Consider the following 19989-nt stretch of genomic DNA (forward strand, 5'->3'; position numbering starts at 1 on the left):
ATTCTCCTTTTTCTTTTCGTTGCTAACAGCTGACTAATCATCTCATCTAGAGAGAATTAGTAACTGCAGTGCAAGGTATATACAAATGGGAGACATTTTTGACTTTTTTGTATATGTCAAAACAGAATGAATACTTATTACTATGGTAGAGTAGCTGGCAGTTACAAAGACGGGCACGAACCAATCAGTTTTATACAGTTTGAGCAGCAAGCTGCCTACTGACCAGAAGGCTGCCTCCTAACAGCGACGAGGAGAATTCTTAAGCAAAATGTATGCCAGTTCCATCGTCAGTGCAGGACAGGCCATTCTTTGGGATTTTCCCAGTTGGATGCAGGCTGCTTTCTGGATAGGATAGGTGGCCATTACACAACCATGCTCCAGTGGACCAACTCTAATCAGAACATCCCAAAGTGTGGGCTGGTTTCACCATTTCTGCCTGGGTTGACTTTTGTTTTCACTTTGGCATTTCCTAGCATCGGATGGTGAAATTTAAGCGGCCAGATGTTACCACTGGGGGTACATTGTCACTACCCACATCTTAGGTTTTACCAAGCATGTTAGTAACAAACATCTGCAATGCAATAGGTCTAGCATTTACGACAGTGTGAACTATTGGCATTGTAAATGACAATGCCTTTTGTTTATGTTTTGGTCTATAAAACATAGATAAAAGGCATTGTCATTTATAACGGCAATAGTTCAAACTCTTGCAAATGCGAGACACACTGCATTCCAAATGCGTGTTTAAAAGTGTGGGTGAGTGTGTGGGAGTTTGCAAACAGAAGGTAGCAGAAGGAACAGAGACAGGGAGGGTGTGGGGAAGTAAAACGGAGGGTGGGGGTGTGGAGAAGCAAAAATTAGGGCGCGGTGGGGGAAGGGGCACGGATGGCATAGGGAAGCAAACAATAGACAGAGCAATGTGGCGGGCAAGGGGAGAAAAGCAAATGAGAGAGAGCAACGTTAAGCGGGGATGAAAGCACACCCTTCACAGGTTATCTGAGCTGCGGGGCAAAGCGCAGCGAGCTGCCACTTTGGAACTTGAGAACTGCTCAGTAAAGTGCTCCAAAATCTTCTAGTCGGGTTCACGGTTGCGGGAGAGTGTGTCCAAAGAAACATTTGCAGCCAAAAAGTGTCTTTCTTTTTTGCATCCATTTCACAGAGGAACAAATTGAGAAAAGAGGGTAAGAGCCCTTTGATGAAGTCATGGTTTTTAGCAAGTGAGCGAAGGAGCAAACCTAAAGCATATTCATGTTTAACATAGATGTTCGTTCAGAAAATAAACATGCCAGAACTAGCAGAATTTACATCACGCACCTTTGACCTCCCTAAAGGTATCGCTGAGTTGCCCCCGTCTGTCTCCCATGGCCTCTGAAGAGCTCCCCATTTGTTACAAGTTAAATAAACAAGCCGGTGGTCAGAACTGCGCGTGAGAGACCCTCCTGCGCTCCTGCAGCAAGAGAAACTCATTAAAGAAAATAGTGCTTACTGACTAAAGAAGACGTACCATGTAACAACCGAAGTAAAAGGGCCAGTCCTCTTGGAAGGTTACAAATGAAGCCAAGGAGGGACTAACTAGCCTAATAACGAGTCTGAAGCCAGCATTTAGGAAGGACAATGGCACAAGCTAATGACAAATATGTGCGGAGAGTGGGCGGGGCTTGTACATACTCTAATACAACATGGCTCGCGGAGCAGCGCACTGCCAAGGCTCGACCTAAAAATGTGAAACAGATCTGAGAAGTGTTAGGTGGCAAAACATACACAATGCACACAAGTTTAAGTCAGGCGGCTTGACAACCAGAGGTATGGATGGATATATGTCTTTTTAAACAAAAAAAGTTTCTGTCGTCCTGACACCTAATTTTAATTCCTGGTAAATCTGGGAAGAATATTCTAATCACTCTTGTACCTTGAAGACCTCCAAAAGCGCTGGAAATAAAAGTGTCTGAATGTAGGGAAATATCTTTTTCCACTAATCCTGATATTTTCCTTACAACTGATAACTGTTCAATTCCCACTATCTATTAATAGCCACTCCTCATTTGACAGTATAGTCTAATACGAGGTCAAACTTTAACTTCTAAATTAAACATTTTATGCTAGATGAGTTCTAGTAAATGACTGACAGTCGTTTTTTGTGAATACCATCTACATATAGCTGGGTCTGAACTGATGTAGTAGTAAAAATACTTTATTGCATTAATCATTTGATTACAATAAATAGAAAATACGCAGCATAAAAATAGAATAAAACAGTCACATATTCACCACACGTAATATCATATAAAGAAGATATACATTGGTCGTGATACCTGTCTTTGCTTCTATATACAGATCCAATAAAAAACATCTAGTCAAGTAATGTTTTATAAGCATGTTCTAAAAACTGTACCATCCTTCTAATTGCACTTTCCCCTGTGAGCCTAAAACAGTAACGTAAAGCCTCTGTAGTTGTTCTTATTTTGGCATTATTCAACATAGGGGGTAAATATAACCTCCGTGTGGACAAAAGTCTCGGGCAGATGCATATTAAATGCTCAAGAGTTTCCTTGCCAGTTCCACAAAGCCGACATCCCTGAGTATCTTTAAGAGCCTTATTCCAAGTCCCTTCAAACTCCCCTATCGGAATATAGAATTGTCTGAACCATACGTATTTCCATTTAATGTAGCTGGTCAAATTCCATCCCAAGTATTCTTGAGCCTGCAAGGTATATGTATCAATTATTAAGTCGGTGTGTTTATATTTCCCGGCTTGTAGACGATCTGAATTCCACTGTGTTAACTTTAATGTTTTACATATTCGTTTTTTCCGCACATCCCTGGTCATTCGTCCCATCTCCTGTATATCAGGCAGTTCATAAGAGTCTATTTCCATCATTATAGTAGAAAGTTGCAGATGTCTTATTTTTTTTCTCTGGAGTTCCTCCATTATTAGATGTTTTAATGTGCATGAATTGGCCTTAGCACAATCGATAATCTAGTTAACACAACTGATCTTATGGAGCATTTCCAGAGATTTTAGGCCAAATTCTAACCGTATTATACAATGTGGAGTAGCCTTTCGTAAATGGATTATGGTGCGTACACATTTCATGAAGCATTTTTCAAAATCAAAAATGACTTTCTTGTTCATGGCAGGAGATGCGTACAATAGAAACGGAATCATTTTCATCTGTAAAGCTTTTAGAGATGGGATAATTACATTCCCTCCGCACAATTTCATAAATCTCACAATTGATTTTGTAATAGTTATAGATTTTACACTTTTACAGACCGCATGGTTTAACCATGATAACTTTTTGTCGAATGTTACGCCGAGGTAGTTATATTGATTCACTACCTCGATTGGATTATCGCCAAGAGTCCACGTTTTCGATTGTGTACGCGGTCCAAACGTAACAATTTTTGTTTTAGATAAGTTAGCTATCAGACCATTCACTTTGTTGTATGTGTCTAGTTGGTTCAGTTGATGTTGTAATCCGTTAGGAGTTAAGGATAAAATGACTAAATCATCGGCATATGCTAGGTATGATATTTGTTTGTCCCTTAATTTAGGTGCCACACCCATATCTGAATTTAACACCGAGTCGATATCTGCAATGTACAAGGAGAATAATAAAGGCGCAAGGACACAGCCTTGTTCAAGACTGTTAGTGGTATCCATTTTTGGAGATAGTGTATTATCATGAGCCAGCTTCACCCTGACCCATGTATCCGAGTGCAGGACAATAATAACATTTAAAAGGTTCAAATCGACCTCCCATGCTGTTAATTTATTCCACAAACTTTGCCTGTTGACCTTGTCGAATGCTGTGGAATAATCCACAAAGTAGGCGTATAATGTTATTTTCTGCAAGCTTGCCTTTTTTCCCATCATGGCCAGAGAAACAATGTTATCAAGGATCGAACACCCTAAGCGAAATCCAGTTTGCGTTATTGGTATTAATGATTTTTCCTCCGCCCATGCCCTTAATTTATTCTGGAGGTGCTTCGCAAACAGTTTTCCTTCAAAATCCAGCAACGCTATTAGTCTATAGCTGGACGGATCCTCTTTTGGACCTCGCTTGTAAATCGGGTGAATAATCGCTCCTTTCCAGGAAGATGGTATCATTCTGCGTTTAATTACCTGTAGGAACAACTGTTTTAACAACACACTCCAAAATGTTATCAAGCCGATAGGGATACCTTTGGGTCCTGCCGCCTTGGATGAGCGAGAGCTCTCTATTAATTTGACAATTTCATCTTCGGTTATTTCTGCAAATCAACCATCCGCGTTAGTTGTCATATATTCACTTATTACAGATGATTTGTATAAAGATTTAATATGATTTTCCCAATTATGACTTGAGACAAAAAAATCGTCTGGCTGTTTATGCGAATTTGTGCCATGTCCAACCAGGGACCAAAAAGCTCGCTTATTCCTAGTCGAAATAGCATGATATAATTTAGCATAAGCAGTATCCACACTATCCCGCTTTATCTGTAAGTTCCTATTCTTAAATACTTTCTTTATGTCTTGTATTTTCGTATTCCTCTCATTCGAAATTGGAAGTTTTAAGATATAACGCATCTCTGAACTGAGGTGGCGAAGTGAGCTAAAGAATGATGATGGATTCAACCCAGATCTGTGACTGGAGGTGAGTGTCTGAAAAATGTCAGCGCTCCGTCCATCATCGCCTTGTGTTTGCTGCCATCTACAAAGAACATGTTAGACACTACACAGTTTGACATAGTAAAATATTATCAGATTTAAGAAAGAACATAGATATTTGGTAGTTAAAAAAAAACACTGGCTTCAATAAAAGTAATACAGTCTTACCTTTCTTGGCAGTCTTTCGTTTTGGCCGACCTGCTTCACGTTCTGAAAGACCAAAACGTTTTATCATTTAAGTTGCAGCTAAATTAGTCTGTGGCCACTGAGGAAAACAGTATATCAAATAGAGTCTCTGTGAGCCGCATTGTCAAGACACCCCATGATCTAAATGGAATGGACACCCCATCCACAAGGAGTATATAGTTTGGATGTTGAAGCAAATTGCTTGGCAATGAATGAAACAAAAAATTTCGAGTAACTCTTAAAAAAGAATTGTGTGAATTATAGTTTACATTGTTAAGACTAAATATTTCAAATGAAATTTTACCAAAAACATAGACATCAAACTTGCATTATATTCACTATCGTGGCACAGGGAAAAAAAAGAAAAGAAGAGAAAATCAATCTGTCAAAAAACGTTCTTGTTTTGAAAAGGTTGGTACTCAACTTGAAGCATATACACACAATTTCCGCGGGTATCTCGTTCAGGCAAAAATTGAAACCTTATCACATATGAGCAACCTGAAGGTATTTTTAATTATCACTCATCTGGATCCCTGCACAAACAGTATTTTGCTTTATCTAAGAACTCCCATTATACCTATGGTTGAGTCCGCCCGGGTAGTACCATCTTACCCGGGTGTGGATAGACACCTATGATGAAGCATGTCACGATAAGGGCGTGAGGCGTCTACTTCAATATATTATAGATATCTCAACTACCGAAGACAAAAGCGGAGGGAGATTATCACATCCTGTCAGAACCCTTGTTCTTCTTCTTTTTTTTAAAATAAGGCCTGAATTCCCAACAAGAATTCACTCGGCAGCGGTTGCTTATATGTGATAAGACTGTAATTGGGAGATTGCAACTGATCTGCTCTTCTGTCACTCTGTATTGTGTAAAAAAATATTATAACCTACCGAATGTAATTTACACGCACATAAAGCAAACGTGTTACTGAACGTATTGCTTCTTTTAAGGTGAGAACAATTTAATTTCAAAGCTTTCTGGTTTTGAGTGACCTTGAGGATACCCGGTGTATTGAATGTGTGACACTGTTGCATATATTGACCCATTCCATACACAGACATTTAGAGAGAAGCCCCATAAAAGTAAGTAAGGTTTATATTATTAACACCAATAGCACACATAAACACAACTCAAATATTTGGGAAAGTTAATCCGAAAAATACAGAAGCAGAGTTTTTCCTCAAGCTCGCCTAACCAGCCAACCATAATCTGGAGCTGTTCCACCTCTCATTTTCAGTAAGATGGACAAAATCTCAAATTTTACTATTTTTGGTTGCTATTCTGGTATTGTTTCCCAACAATGAATAAGATGGAGAAGCAAGGTGCATGGAGTGTATGAAAATAATAGGAGGTGGGGGAAAGGACCCTTCTGAGAGGGCCGTACCCAGCATCCAGAAGGAACATCGACATGAATACCTTCCCACTCTCTCCTAACTTACTGGTCGCTGTAGGAGTGAGACCTCAGGGAAACCCAATCTTATTGCACATTATATTCAAACACGTTGAAAGTACTTTTTGAGCACCATCTCAAAGCTAGCTATGATGAGGAAATAAAGGTTGAACTCAGGGTGGTCTGAATCTGAAAACAAAAATTGCTGCCACATTTAAAGTTTGGTTGTATGGTTAGTCACTGCATAGTGTGCAACTCAAATTAAAGAGGCATTAAATATAGGCAGGATCACTGGAATTATGTAATTGTGCGGCTGCGGTGTATTTTGTATAATTAAAGATGCGCCACATTTGCCAAATAATCCATCATCTGCTACATAATTTGCTGATTTCTATCTCAAATGGTGCAAACGTTACTAAAAAAGCCTGAACGCATGTTGACCAGCAGTGGAAGGCCCTTTGCAAAGGTCAACTGGTCACCTTTCTGTTGCTTATTGCTATATTTAGGTGTTAAATTGGTACTAATGAGTGCAACCAATACCCAGTGTTACCGAGGGTCCAATTAGTACTTTGGTGGTGCAGCGCCGGTTTTGCCACGCCGCCGCACCGCCACAGCCATGGTCAGACCGACTGCCAGATCAGTCTGGCGGGATCTGTTTTTGACGTTTCTATGGCGCTGCCCTGAATATGGCCACCGCAATGCGAACGCCAAAAACAGTTCCTGCAAATCATGGACTGAAAAGTCCATGCCGTTTAGGAACTGGTGGGCCTGCACACAGGAGGGCTCATGTTGTACCCCCCTGTGTGCATCTACAGGGCGTAAGGCACCCTTTGTTTCCGCTCTGCCATGGTTTCAACGCCATGAAAACCATGGCAGAGAGGAATCTTGTAATATGCTTGGCAGGACCGCGGCCGTCCCGCCAAGCATATATTACTGCCTCATGACCGTCGCAACACCACCAGGGAACGGCGGTTCCCTGGTGGCTGCAGCGGGGCTGTGGTGGTCCCACCCCCCATTTCCTAATCGGGCGGTCGGAAGACCGCCACTGCCACGCCCCTACGAGTCTGGCAGTCCATGGCCTGCCAGACTCTTAATCGGAGCCCAAGTGTAAAACTGACAAAACAATGAAGTAATACTATCACAAAATGTGCCCCATTATGCAGCATAATTTGCCTTTTCTTGACGCATAATCTAATCAACTCCGACGCATAATTTGGCCCAACACTGTCACATAATTTCAGTGGCCCGGAGCGTAAGCAGGTATAGGCTGGAACCCCTAAAATGTGTCATCATTGTTCTCAGTAGAAACACAGGAATAAATATCTGCAATCACTTTCCCTGCTAAAGGTTTCCTGTATGATGGAAGCCTAAAGGAATTGTTAGACTATTAAATTTTCAATGGAAACCACAAGACTCACTTATACAGTAAGGCATTCTGGCCAGGTGGTCAGAAACAAAGGTGTGCCACCCACTAAGGCTTGTTTAGGTTGTATAGAAATAAAAACATATTCCATAGAGGTTGCTAGAACCTGACAACAGATGGTTTTGCTACAGCCCTTAGCAAACAAGCTCTGATATCTGTCATGAAAGACGTGAACCGGAAAGAAAATGATTTAACAGAATTTCAGTAATCATTAACTTGTTATCTGGTTCACTACATGCAGGAATAAATGTTTGGTTCAACCTTACCAAATGAAATATTCCTGCATATAGTAGTGTCCGAAAGCCTATGAGTAGTCTACCTGAGAACAGGAAGGAAGACCACAAAGCCATTTGGCCAGTCTGATTATCCAGAATAGTCTGCTACCCAATAGGGTTGTGTATCACCCACTACATGTGCTATACTGGTTTCGTCATTCTCCTACAAGTAAACTGGGATGATGACTTTATTAAATGGTTTGAGGCGTTATTTGTTACATAATCTTCAGATTGTAAGCAGCTAGCCATATGCTATTTACACTCAAATTAATTAATTTAAAGTCCAATCCCATATAATGGTGAAATCAGATTTTAAGTTACAATTTAGAAAATTCCACATTTAGAAAGTTGACATTTTCTTGCCATAACAAACTGAGCTTTATGTCAGTGTCCTAGGTCACATGTGTTAGACCTGGCCCTTTTGACAGGTTTATCCTTTAGCCTCCTATTTTCCTCACCATGTGTTCGTTGGCTGTAGGATTCTGGGCACTTAACCACTGCGGATCATATGCTCTCTGTATAAATTATGACAATGATTGGTTATCCATGATTGGCATATTTGATTTACTGGTAAGTCCCTAGTAAAGTGCACAGTGTGTGCAAGGGCCTGTAAATCAAATGCTACTAGTGGGTTTGCAGCAATGGTTGTGCCACCCACATGAGTAGCCAGTCATTATGATTTGAATGTAGATTCCCCCTGAAGAAGGGTTGTTTTGATACCCGAAATGCATTGGGACTTGTGTACCCCACGCTTGACATTTATGATTGACATTTAACCCCTTCAGTGCCACGCCCTTTCCCCCTCCTGTGCCGGGCGTTGCATTAGTGGGTAGGGTTCATGACGAGATGGTCTCGTCATGGGCACAGCGCGACCGTGCTCCATGACGAGACTATCTCGTCATGGGCACAGAAGAGGTTAAAAGATGGTGAACTTTTTGGAAATTTCTACCTTTGAATAAACAAACAACGACGAAGCAACAGAGTGACGGTGTCAAGGACATTCACTGGGATACTGTGATTAACTTGTGTTGCTTGTGATTTTGTTAAAGTTTTGTCTATGGATTTGAACTAGTTTATCTGGAGAATATTATGGTGCCAATTACGATCCGGTAAAAAAAATTCCCGTACGACTCGTATCCGGTCTTTTTACCGTACGAATCGTACAAGTGCCGTACGAACTGGCAATCATGATTCGCATGGTAAAAAGTCCATACGAACCGCCGTGGGAATTAGTGCCCACACGTCCTTGGGTCGGAAAATGTGTCCGACACGTCCTCGGACGATTTACCGTACAAACGTGAACAGTCAAGTCCGACCGAGGAATTACGATCCATCCCGTGCGTCCGATCTCACAACCGTATGGGTCAGAGACCGTCCGCACCGAACTCCCATAGCAACCATGGAGACGTCCAAACAGGTGCCCGGTACGCGCCGTACCCCCCCCCAGCCCCCGCATGTACACGCCGTACCCCCCCAGCCCCCGCATGTACGCGCCGTACCCCCCCCACCAGCCCCCGCATGTACGCGCCGTACCCCCCCAGCCCCCGCAGGTACGCGCCGTACGCCCCCGCATGTACGCGCCGTCCCCCCCGTGTATGTACACCCGAGTACGTTCGAGTCGAACGTACTCGGGTGTACATACACGGGGGTTCGACACGTACTCGGGTGTACATACACGGGGGGTACGACTCGAACGTACTCGACCATACACGGGGGGTTCGACACGTACTCGGGTGTACATACACGGGTGGGGGTACGACTCGAACGTACTCGGGTGTACATACACGGGGGGTTCGACACGTACTCGGGTGTACATACACGGGGGGTTCGACACGTACTCGGGTGTACATACACGGGTGGGGGTACGACTCGAACGTACTCGGGTGTACATACACGGGGGTTCGACACGTACTCGGGTGTACATACATGGGGGTTCGACACGTACTCGGGTGTACATACACGGGGGGTTCGACACGTACTCGGGTGTACATACACGGGTGGGGGTACGACTCGAACGTACTCTGGTGTACATACACGGGGGGTACGGCGCGTACTCGGGTGTACATACACGGGGGGTACGGCGCGTACATGCGGGGGCGGGGGGGTACGTACATGCTGGGGCGGGGGGGGTACGGCGCGTGCATGCGGGGGCTAGGGGGGTACGGCGCGTACATGCGGGGGCTGGGGGGGGTACGGCGCGTACATGCGGGGGCTGGGGGGGTACGGCGCGTACATGCGGGGGCGGGGGGGGTACGGCGCGTGCATGCGGGGGCTGGGGGGGTACGGCGTGTACATGCGGGGGCTGGGGGGGGTACGGCGCGTACATGCGGGGGCTGGGGGGGGGGGGGTACGGCGCTTACCGGCCCACCTACTCTGGTCGTTTCGCGCCGTACTTCGCATTTCCGGCACTTTTTGGGTGCCGTAAAAATATTGCCGTCCGGACTGCTGTCGGTTCGAATCGTAATTCCTGGTTCGTGAAACGCGGCCTGGAAGCGTCCCGACGTCACGTCGGCGCCTTCCCCGGATCCCATTTGTATGTATCTTTTCGTCGGCCGGTGTTTTGTACGACTCGTACGGAAATGGTGTTTCCGTGCGAATCGTGATTGCATGTTTGTGAAGTTTTACGACCGGGTACGAGTCGGACGGTAAAAAGCCTCCGTACGACGGTTCGTACCCGGTTTTTGCCGGATCGTAATCGGCACCAAAGTGTGAGACACTCTTTGAGTGTATGTAGTAGTGCACTCTCTGTCTAAGACTGATGTCCTAGTTTTCCTCTTCACTTTTAGAAAGTGGGCATTTTCTTACTTTACCATTCTGTGTGCCTCTGGCTGTTTATATATTCAACATCTGGTGTTTGAGTGACAGGAGCTGGGATGTGCATTCACTTTAGAAAGTCACTGGGCGGGATGAGATGTGCCCTGCCTTGCCTGTGTGACTCATAGCAGGGCTGAATAGATCTGCCCTGCATTTAGAGTGGTGGGAGGAGTTTAGCTTGCACCTGAATAGCTGGTGTCTACTTTTTCAAAATGCTGTCTCTGCCCCCTGTGGTCATGCTGCACAAGGGAGGACAGGACTGGTTTGGGCTGGGTTCAGAGACTCTTGCCACAAGGAGAACAATGACATTTTGGAGTGTAAGTATTACACCTAAAACCCCAGGACTTTAGATTACTTCAAGGAACAAGAGGACCCTGCCAAGAAGAAGAGCGGAAGGACTGTGTGAGGAGCACTGCCTCTTCTGTATGAGCGGTGGTTTGGCCTGCAGTTACTGCTCCTGCCTGGATTTTTAGAAGGACTGGGCTTTTATTTCAAAAGTGCGTATGAGGAGCGCATAGTACTTACTGAGCACTATTTTCAGCGATATCCCTTTCAGCATGGATAAGCGCAGGTGGAGCGCTTTGTGTGGGTTACTTGAGCCCGTGGTGTGGGCTCAATCTGCAGTGACAACGTGAAAATAAGCACTCCCTCCTGCCTTTTGTTTATATTAGTTTTTGGTTCAAGACCGGTGCCGGGTAAGCACTGACCCCTTGGTCCCTGGGGTGCTCCCATTACATTGCCGGCAGCTGGCGGAATCCTTCTGGGTGGTCCCGCCCACCAGAAGCCTCCCCGTCGTTGCCTCAGGCAACCAGTAAGTAATCGCGGTGGCATCGGCCCGGAAGAGGGCAGAGCGAGTACTGGCGTCACCTGACAGCCTGCCTGAAGCCGCTAACATGGGAGCCATGTCCGGGAGAGGAGCCGCTGTTGCCGCAGACCCGTCCCAAGCAAAGGCTGACTGCAGCGGAGAGCGGGGACGCTCTCTCAGAAAAAGAGGGAGAATGTCACAGAGCAAACTAAGTCAAGGGTGTTGTCCACGAAGTCCATTGGGCCAATATTTGGTCCTGTAACTTAGTTGCGTGGGCTATAAAGTATTGAATGGTCGCTTTCCACAAGATACACCTCCAAATTCGTCAGGATCTGGTGGGAAAACCTGTTCCTTTCTTGACTATACCATCTGTAATGCTGAAATGTTCCCTCGAGTAGAAAATTACCACCGTGTTTCACGCTTTGAGAGCGACCATCGTCCACAGATCATTATCAATTCCTCCAACTTATCCCATCATGACTTGGCGAGTGTTACATGTACAGGAAAACCCACGGAGAACCTCAAGGTGGCTTAAATGGAGTGGCTTCATCAGTGGCTGAATGCATGAAGCACTTAGATGCAGCTATGTTGTGCTCCTGGGCCACTAGGAGACCAGATGGGAAAAGATGGGCTTGCCATAAACGTGATGCCAGCACATCCCTACATGCATCAGCATGGCAACCATCACTCAGGCCTTTTAAGAAGAAGGAATCACCCACAACCAGGCATAAGTATAAGATATCTAGAAAGAGTGTGTCACTTCCAGGTAGATCAAAGGGAAGGAAAAATGTGAGAAAGAAAAGAAAACACCTGCAAGAAAATTTGGCTAAAATACAGGCTTGGGCTCACCCCAAGCTAGAATAAAATTAAAAGAATATCTCTGTGTGGCTGTCCAAAATGCAGCTGGCATTTAAATAACATAAACAAAGAACAGCCAATAACAAGGCAACAGGAATTGATGGGTTGTTTGCCGAGACTCTCGAAAAGCGGGAACTTCCACAGTCAATGAAACAGACCTTAATAGTGGTAATCCCAAAGCCAAGTAAGGACCCCATGGAGACAGAATCATAGCGGTCCCTCTCTATGCTGAATGTTGACCTCAAGCTTCTTAGCCATGTGTTGGTGGCAAAGCTGCTTCCTTATTTTCCGCAACTAATACATGAGCATCAATCGAGCTTCATCCCTCAGAAGAACACACTTTACCTACGTCAGCTTGCGCACGTTATGCATGCACCAGAGCTACTTGAAGACCCATAAGCTCTTGCTTTTTTAGATATTGAGCAAGCCTTTGACTCTGTGACGTGTGATTATATTTGGTAGGTGCTCCATAGAATGGGACTGGGGCCACAATTTATAAACTGGATTTAACTGATCTATACAAACCCACAGGCAAGAGTGTGCACGGGACGCTACATCTCGGCGGAGATAGCCTTACAGCAAGGCACCCGAAAGGGATGCCTACGGTCTTCATTGATTTTCACCATCGCGATGGAGCCATTTGCTTTAGACTTCAGCAGACCCTCAGTGGCTGGGGTATACAGGTAGGAACTACGGAGCACATAGTATCACTGTATGCTGATGATGCCATGATTTAGTAGCGCCAACTAGACTTCTCCGTCCCGATAATGCTAAACGTAATGAGAGAGATCTGGGAATTCTCTGGACTCCAGATTAATTTGACCAAGTCTGTTCTATTTCCGTTGGGTCAACTCACCGGATTACCTGGAGAACGACTACTGGAGTTGAGCTTGCCCTGGAGGATAGACAAGGTCATGTACTTGGGCATACAAATCACACATGATGAGCAACAGTCTTATGATTATAATATGGGAAAAGTACTGGATGGTTTATGTCCCTCAATCCGGTTCTGGAATTCATCGCATTTATCTTTGATGGGAAAGATAGCGCTCATAAAAATGACGGTACTGCTGAGGTGCTTGTATGTCATGCACTTAACCTTAACAAAGCATGTTACATGAATTAGACTCACTTTAGTGGAGCTCCTCTGGAATGGCAAAAGATGTCATATATGACTTGCCACATTCAGCAGGGAATGGGACAAAGGGGGAATGGAAGTTCCTGATACGGAACTCTACTACCTGGCAGCCCAATTACAACATGCTTTATAATGGCTGGATGGGGAACCCAAATGGGAGAGGTCTCTGCAGGGGTGCACCCATGAAGGAAACCTGCTTGGGACACTCTTGATGCGTGGGGGAGGGACTGTCTCACGATTTCCCATATTTGATTTGTCTGATGGCCAGGCTTTTGGAACGGACGGTGCACCGGGTAATAAAGAGGGCACCCTTTGCCCCAACCTGCACATCTGGATAATACGTCCTTTTGAACAGTGTCAGGAAGGGTTCTGTATAATGCTATCTGACCTATACCCAGAAGGTTGATTCATTACCCTCCAGAAAAAGATGGAGACATTTGACTTGGGTCCAATATGCTAAAATCGCTGCCACAGTGCACCAGCTATGGCCGATGTTCCCGGAGGCTCCTGAAACCACTCATACACTTGTAACTATGCTGTCAATGGCAGTAGGTCGCAGGCTTATAACTCATCTCTATTGTGCAATGCATACAGATAGGCCAATAAATCTACTAAACATAGAGGAAACATGGCAGCATCTAAGAGAAAATCTCACACAAGGACTGGTCCAAAATAGATGCGGGTGTCCGTAGCGTGTTAGTGAGCGCTAGGTTCAAACAAATACAGTATAATATAGTACATATGACCTAACTTTCCCCAAATGACTGCACCTCATTTATGCATCTAGAGATCGGCGCTGCTCTAGCTGTGAGGCCGCGGAGGCGGATTTCCTACATATGGTCTGGCACTTCCCAGTTATAGCCTCCCACTGGCTTGAGATTCTGACCCAGCTTAAACGTGCGTCAGGGTGGGATATGACACGCATGGTCAATAAGTGTCTGTTGGGGCTCCTCCAGCAGGATCAGAAATGGCGATTGAGCAGGCGCTTTACTCTGCTAGGCCTTACAGTGTTGAAAAGGCACATAGCAATACACTGGATAGGATCTCAGCCCCTTAAACGGGATGCCTAGGAGAACGATCTGCTGGAGTGGGTAGGGGCAGAAGATAGAAATATGAGGAGGACCAGGGGAGATGAGAAGGCAGAGGATGTTCTGCTTGCCTGGAGTGCAAGGACAGAGACACTGCTGGAGCCCCCTGGTCAGCCTCAGCCTGCACCTGAACAATTGAGTGGAAGGGAAGAGTGGCACTGATGCGGGATGGGATCACTTGTCAACTTGGACCTAATAGATAATCTGCTTGGGAGTTCTGTGATGAATGGGTTTGGGACTGCGATGGGGATTCCACATGAGATATGAACTATCACTTACACTGAAGCTAAAAGGGTGGGTACGGGTGGGAGGATCACAGGTTTCACCAGAACCGATATCTGGTAACGAAGCTTGTTATCTAGATAACATGTACTGTTTTTGCTGTTTCTTCGTTGCAACCCAGATACTGGATTATGATGCACTGCTGCCCAATGGGACGTGTTACCATTAGACTATAATCCATTATTGAGATCTCGTCTCCTGAACAGAGTCCTTTATGGTACAACATCCTGTGGTATGGCCGTTGACCTTTTTTGCCATTGTAAGGAGTATTATGAGGTTTGCCATATCAGATTCTGTATATAACCAACAGCTGTCAATAAAGACATATATTAACCCCTTGGCTGCGGCAGGAATTCCGCCGCAGCGCTGGGGGGGGGTTTGGGGGCAGCGCGGTGGCGCTGTACTCATGACGGAGCCACTCCGTCATGAGTCACGGTTGAGCTGTGCTCATGACGGAGTGGTTCCGCCACGACTCCGCCCACTGCGCTAATCGCCCGCACAGGCGGGGAATTAGCGCCGCGTGGGAGGAGCGGCCGCCAACGGCCGCGGCATGACGGAACCACTCCGTCATGAGCACACGGCACCCGTGGCTCATGACGGAGTGATTCCGTCATGAGCAGGGAAGGGGTTAAATAAGTGTTTAGCCATGCAACAGTTACATAACTAAACACTTATAAGGTCCCAAAAGCGAGACCTATTGGCTATGCCAGGCGGCCGCAAAAGTGAAAGTGATCGCTATCAAACATCAAAGCGGCCGTGCGGCCGCTAAAGTGAAAGTAATAGCGGTAAAAGTGACGCGCGCGCCCGCGCACATGCACTGTAGCTCTAGGCTGGCCTGGTAGCACTTTTTGGAGCCCTCTCAATAAGTCTCGCCAGACCAGCGCATGTGCTGGGTCAGGCGAGACCTAAAAAACAGGGATTGATTGATGGCGGAATAACCACCAATCTTATGGCAAGTCGCTGGGAGGAAAATGTGAAAAACAGAAATGTGACTAGAAAACAGAACAGCTTAATTGGTAGATACAATAAAGACGAAACTACAGCCCGCAGATTTCTGAAAATCTTCATATTGTGAAAGCAAAAGATTGAACCTGTTAGGTGAACACAGATAAGTGTTTATACGCGTGTAGAATTCAGAAATCAGATTTATTATCATGCATCACTGGGCTAAAGTTTGAGAGACGTAAGTACTAGCACGGTCTTATTATCTAACATAGTTATTTAAAACGTTAAAAGTCACACCTTCTTATGGTCAAAGATTATTGGCAAGTATACAGGTGTTCTTAAAATAACGAAGGCCAATGCTCTTCATGAAGTTAAAAGAATATCACTAGACAAAAACAGTAAAATAAGAAATAATGTAAAACGAGGGCATTCTCCCTTTAAACTCGTACGGAAATCAGGAAATGATGACAAATTGGGAACAAATTCTAAACTTTGGCAGTAAAATGAATAATTCTGTCAAATATTTTAAAACCCGGTTTTAAAGCACAGTATTAATGCACAGTATCAGCAATCTTTTAAAAAAATGAAGGTGCTTCATTATTCATATAACAATACAAACTTTCAAGATTATGTTAATGGACTAAAGGTTCTGCTTATTTTTTTCTTTGTACAATATTGTTAGCCCTCTTTTATTTTCATTATTAATGTACTTAACTGATTTTGTTAATTTATCTAAACATTTTAATAAATAGATTCAAACTGAAAAACAAAGAAAAGGCTTACCTGGGGATTTCGTGTGCTTATATTCTAGCTTGTGTTGTGGATTCTTCCTAAAATAGCAAATTATAGTACACGTAAATTAGACCAAAACAACTGCATGCACTGAAATCTGAAGGTTTTAAGAAAATGGCAAAGAACTTCAGCAGCATATAAAGAGTCAAGCAGCATGAAATAAAACATACAAAGTTAGCTAAATTAAATACACTGATAAAATCAGGTCAGAGTGAAAACCTTTCATGTTCATGACTCTGTAGCGACTTTCAAAGGAAAGCTCATTTGTAATATTACATTAATTATAAAATATAACTGGAGTCTGTATGCGTTACACATGTCAAGATGCTGACGGTCGAGTCACAAGGTTCCCTGGAACAAATCGTAGACTGCCACATCATCCCATAGTTTCTGAGGCATTTCCACCCCTTCTGCTGAGTCCTTTTTTATGTTTGATGCATTTCATGCTCAATCCTCCATAGCTTTTTATCCACTAAAGGTATCCAAGCCAAATTTGCACATCCCCCCCCCCCCCCCCCCCCCCCATGTTTGAGAGTCTAAAGCCATCCACGGTTTGTGGATTCCCGTGCAAGGAACCATGAAAGTAGCCAAACGATACCAATTTTCTCTAAAAAAAAAAATAATTAATAATTCTGTCCCGGGGTCACTTAGTGGGGCTGGTACACACATATAAGAACTCTCCTGCACATAGTACACCGAGTACACTGGTTCACATCGGGGAGAGGGCAGCAGAGTTTCACTCAGCTACACCCCACTCCCACAGTTCAGATCTGTAGCATAACACTCTTGGACAGCATGGGATTTCCTATGCCACGCCATAGTACCCGTGATAAGAAGGACGCAGACATAGTACATCACAACATGTGTATCCTGATTCTCAGTGCTAAGCACTCCACAGGCTTATTGGAACCCGCTCTGCAATGTGATCAGAAAAGGACATATAATCGTAATGTATACACTGGCGTTGTCATATGTTGTAGTGAAGGCAAAATATGTCCCTTGGAAAGGAGAAAGAGCTTGGATTCACACAAACACAATTCACTCAGGCTCATAGATCCCTACAAACGGGGAGTACACATACACTAGAACCACTAACTAAAATACCACCAGGCCCAAAAATGTAGCGTCAGAGGCTTTATTCACATAAAAAAGGAGCATATTTTGAAGATTACACTTCACATCTAAAAACCTTTGTTACCTTACAATTCATAAGAAACACAAAACATCTGATGTACATTAAAAACCAAATACTTCATAAGAGACACAATATATCCAATGTACATTTAAAACCAATACATTATACTGGTTGTGACAAGCCTATGAACAATAAAAACAATATGTCAATTTTCAATAAAGAAACGTTTTACATAAAAATATGTGATAAAATGAAAACCATGAACACCTAACAGGGAGACCCTAGTGTACAGTCTAAGAGGTACTGTTACAGAACCTGATCCAACTTCTCACATGGATTGCACGTCATCATTACTGTCCATCATAGCTTGTTACAGTAATCGTTCTCGTGGTTGGATCCAGTAATTTTTCAGCTTCGACGCATTTCGGTGGTCTTGGAATTATAAACCCCACCTTCCTCAGGACAAAAGGTGTATAAGCAATTAAAACCTCCCTCTTCGAGGAACTACAGGTAAGTCAGATCACTCTCAATGATGTGCTCCCGAATGAAATCAAGAACGTAATGCAGCAAATGCTGTGTCAGTCTTTTTACTGCCAAATTGAGTGGTTCCTGCCCTCTGTTCTGAGAGACAGGTTCCTATATCATGTTAGGTATGCGATGGTTTAAGGTCCTATGCAGGCCAAGATGCATATCCCCTATGGAGAAAGAGCAATCACTCCTGGTGACTTAATTGGCTGAAGATGTGACAATTCACTAATTCCTGGTTGTAGGTATAAAAAGACTTATAGTGCCAGCAGCGGACCAGCCTCCTCTGTGCCTAGGTTTCCACATCCGGGTGTCGATACACAACCCGTCAGCTGGTCCTCTCGTCTCAAAGCGGTACAAAAGGGGGTGGTGATGGACGGAGCACCAGAACCAATCAAACACTCACACCTCAGCGATAGTACCCCTTCAGTCATATGTTTTTACATGAATATCGAAGTGCTAAATGTCAATAAACAGAATTAACAAAAAAAAGAATAATTCTGTAAAATATTTTAAAACCTTGTTTTAAAGCACAGAAAATATATGGATCTTTCCTAAAAAAAAGTCACCCACAAAAGGTTTGCTGTGCTAAGATCTCCATCTGCCCAGCTTTCAGGAAAAAGGACAGTTCATAAACAATTATCAGCTTGTTTGCTTTTTTCAAAGTGGTAGTCCATTTTGTCTTTTTTTATGGCTTTTAGTTACTACTTGAAGGTTGTGGTAGAAACACGAATGAATCTCATGGGTGAACTAGGAAAGGTATGTATTCTGAAAACTAGAAACTAATCAATCGAATACAAAAAATCATGAAAATAAGTCCGAAATAATGGAAATCCGTGACAGCCTTTCCATCTGTTATTTTTGCCCTCATGGCATGTTTACAAAAGTATCATACCTTAAAATCCGCCAGACCCTTCTGGTCATAGGAATATATAGTGTTTGTTGGTTGCCCAAAAACATGTGATACTTAGAGCCAACAACTGAGCTACAGCTTATAATGATTGTATATTGTGTAAAAACTATTCAAGTCATATGGTAAAGTCTGGGCAACGACGCTCAACATCCTGTGATTCTGGACAAATCACTTCATCTCCCCGTGCCAAACAAAAATGAATGTGTCCTCATGTAATGCAACTGGTGCTCATGTAAAGCGCTCTGATATCTGATTTCGGGTAAAGTTCGCGCTATATAAAACTTCGGGGGGAAAAAAAAGCTAATGAATGAAAAATGTGTATTAGGGAAACATATGTATTTTCGAAATGTGCACAAAATGCTGAGTTTATGAATAGCAGTTATGGTACAACTCTGAATTTGGGCTAACCCACATTTTCATGTGATTCAGAGTTCATTTTGTAAAATGGGTCCTTTCTTGCACACTGGCTTATATTTAGAAGTTCAAAATGGGGCGAAATTCAGCTTATAATATCAAATGTTATACAATTCTGTATTTCGGCATCACATTTTGCCAAGAAAAAAATTATATATTTTGGCACAGAGGGTTCCTGCGGTATTCGGACATCACCCAGGTAAACCTACCAGGCCTAAACATTTCTGAAAACTAGATACGAAGAAGAGACCAGCATGGTGTGACTTGCAAGGATCCCATGATGCTTTCGTACCCAAAATGCGCTACCAATTCAATGGCTAAAACCACACATGATAACAAGCATTGAAA

The 19989-nt window shown here is 43.8% G+C and overlaps 1 protein-coding gene across 1 annotated transcript in view; it reads right to left on the reverse strand.

The window, feature by feature from the left end:
- APLF (aprataxin and PNKP like factor) overlaps window positions 1–19989 on the reverse strand; it is a 702995-nt gene that overhangs the window by 72243 nt on the left and 610763 nt on the right. The window contains exons 9-10 of the mRNA XM_085612712.1: window positions 16646–16692; window positions 4820–4861 (exon numbers count right to left, since the gene is read on the reverse strand). Coding sequence (XP_085468838.1) covers window positions 4820–4861; window positions 16646–16692 — 89 coding nt within the window. The remainder of the gene's footprint in view (window positions 1–4819; window positions 4862–16645; window positions 16693–19989) is intronic.

This window comes from Triturus cristatus, chromosome 6 (genome assembly GCF_964204655.1).
Source record: "Triturus cristatus chromosome 6, aTriCri1.1, whole genome shotgun sequence".
Taxonomy (NCBI): Eukaryota; Metazoa; Chordata; class Amphibia; order Caudata; family Salamandridae; genus Triturus; species Triturus cristatus.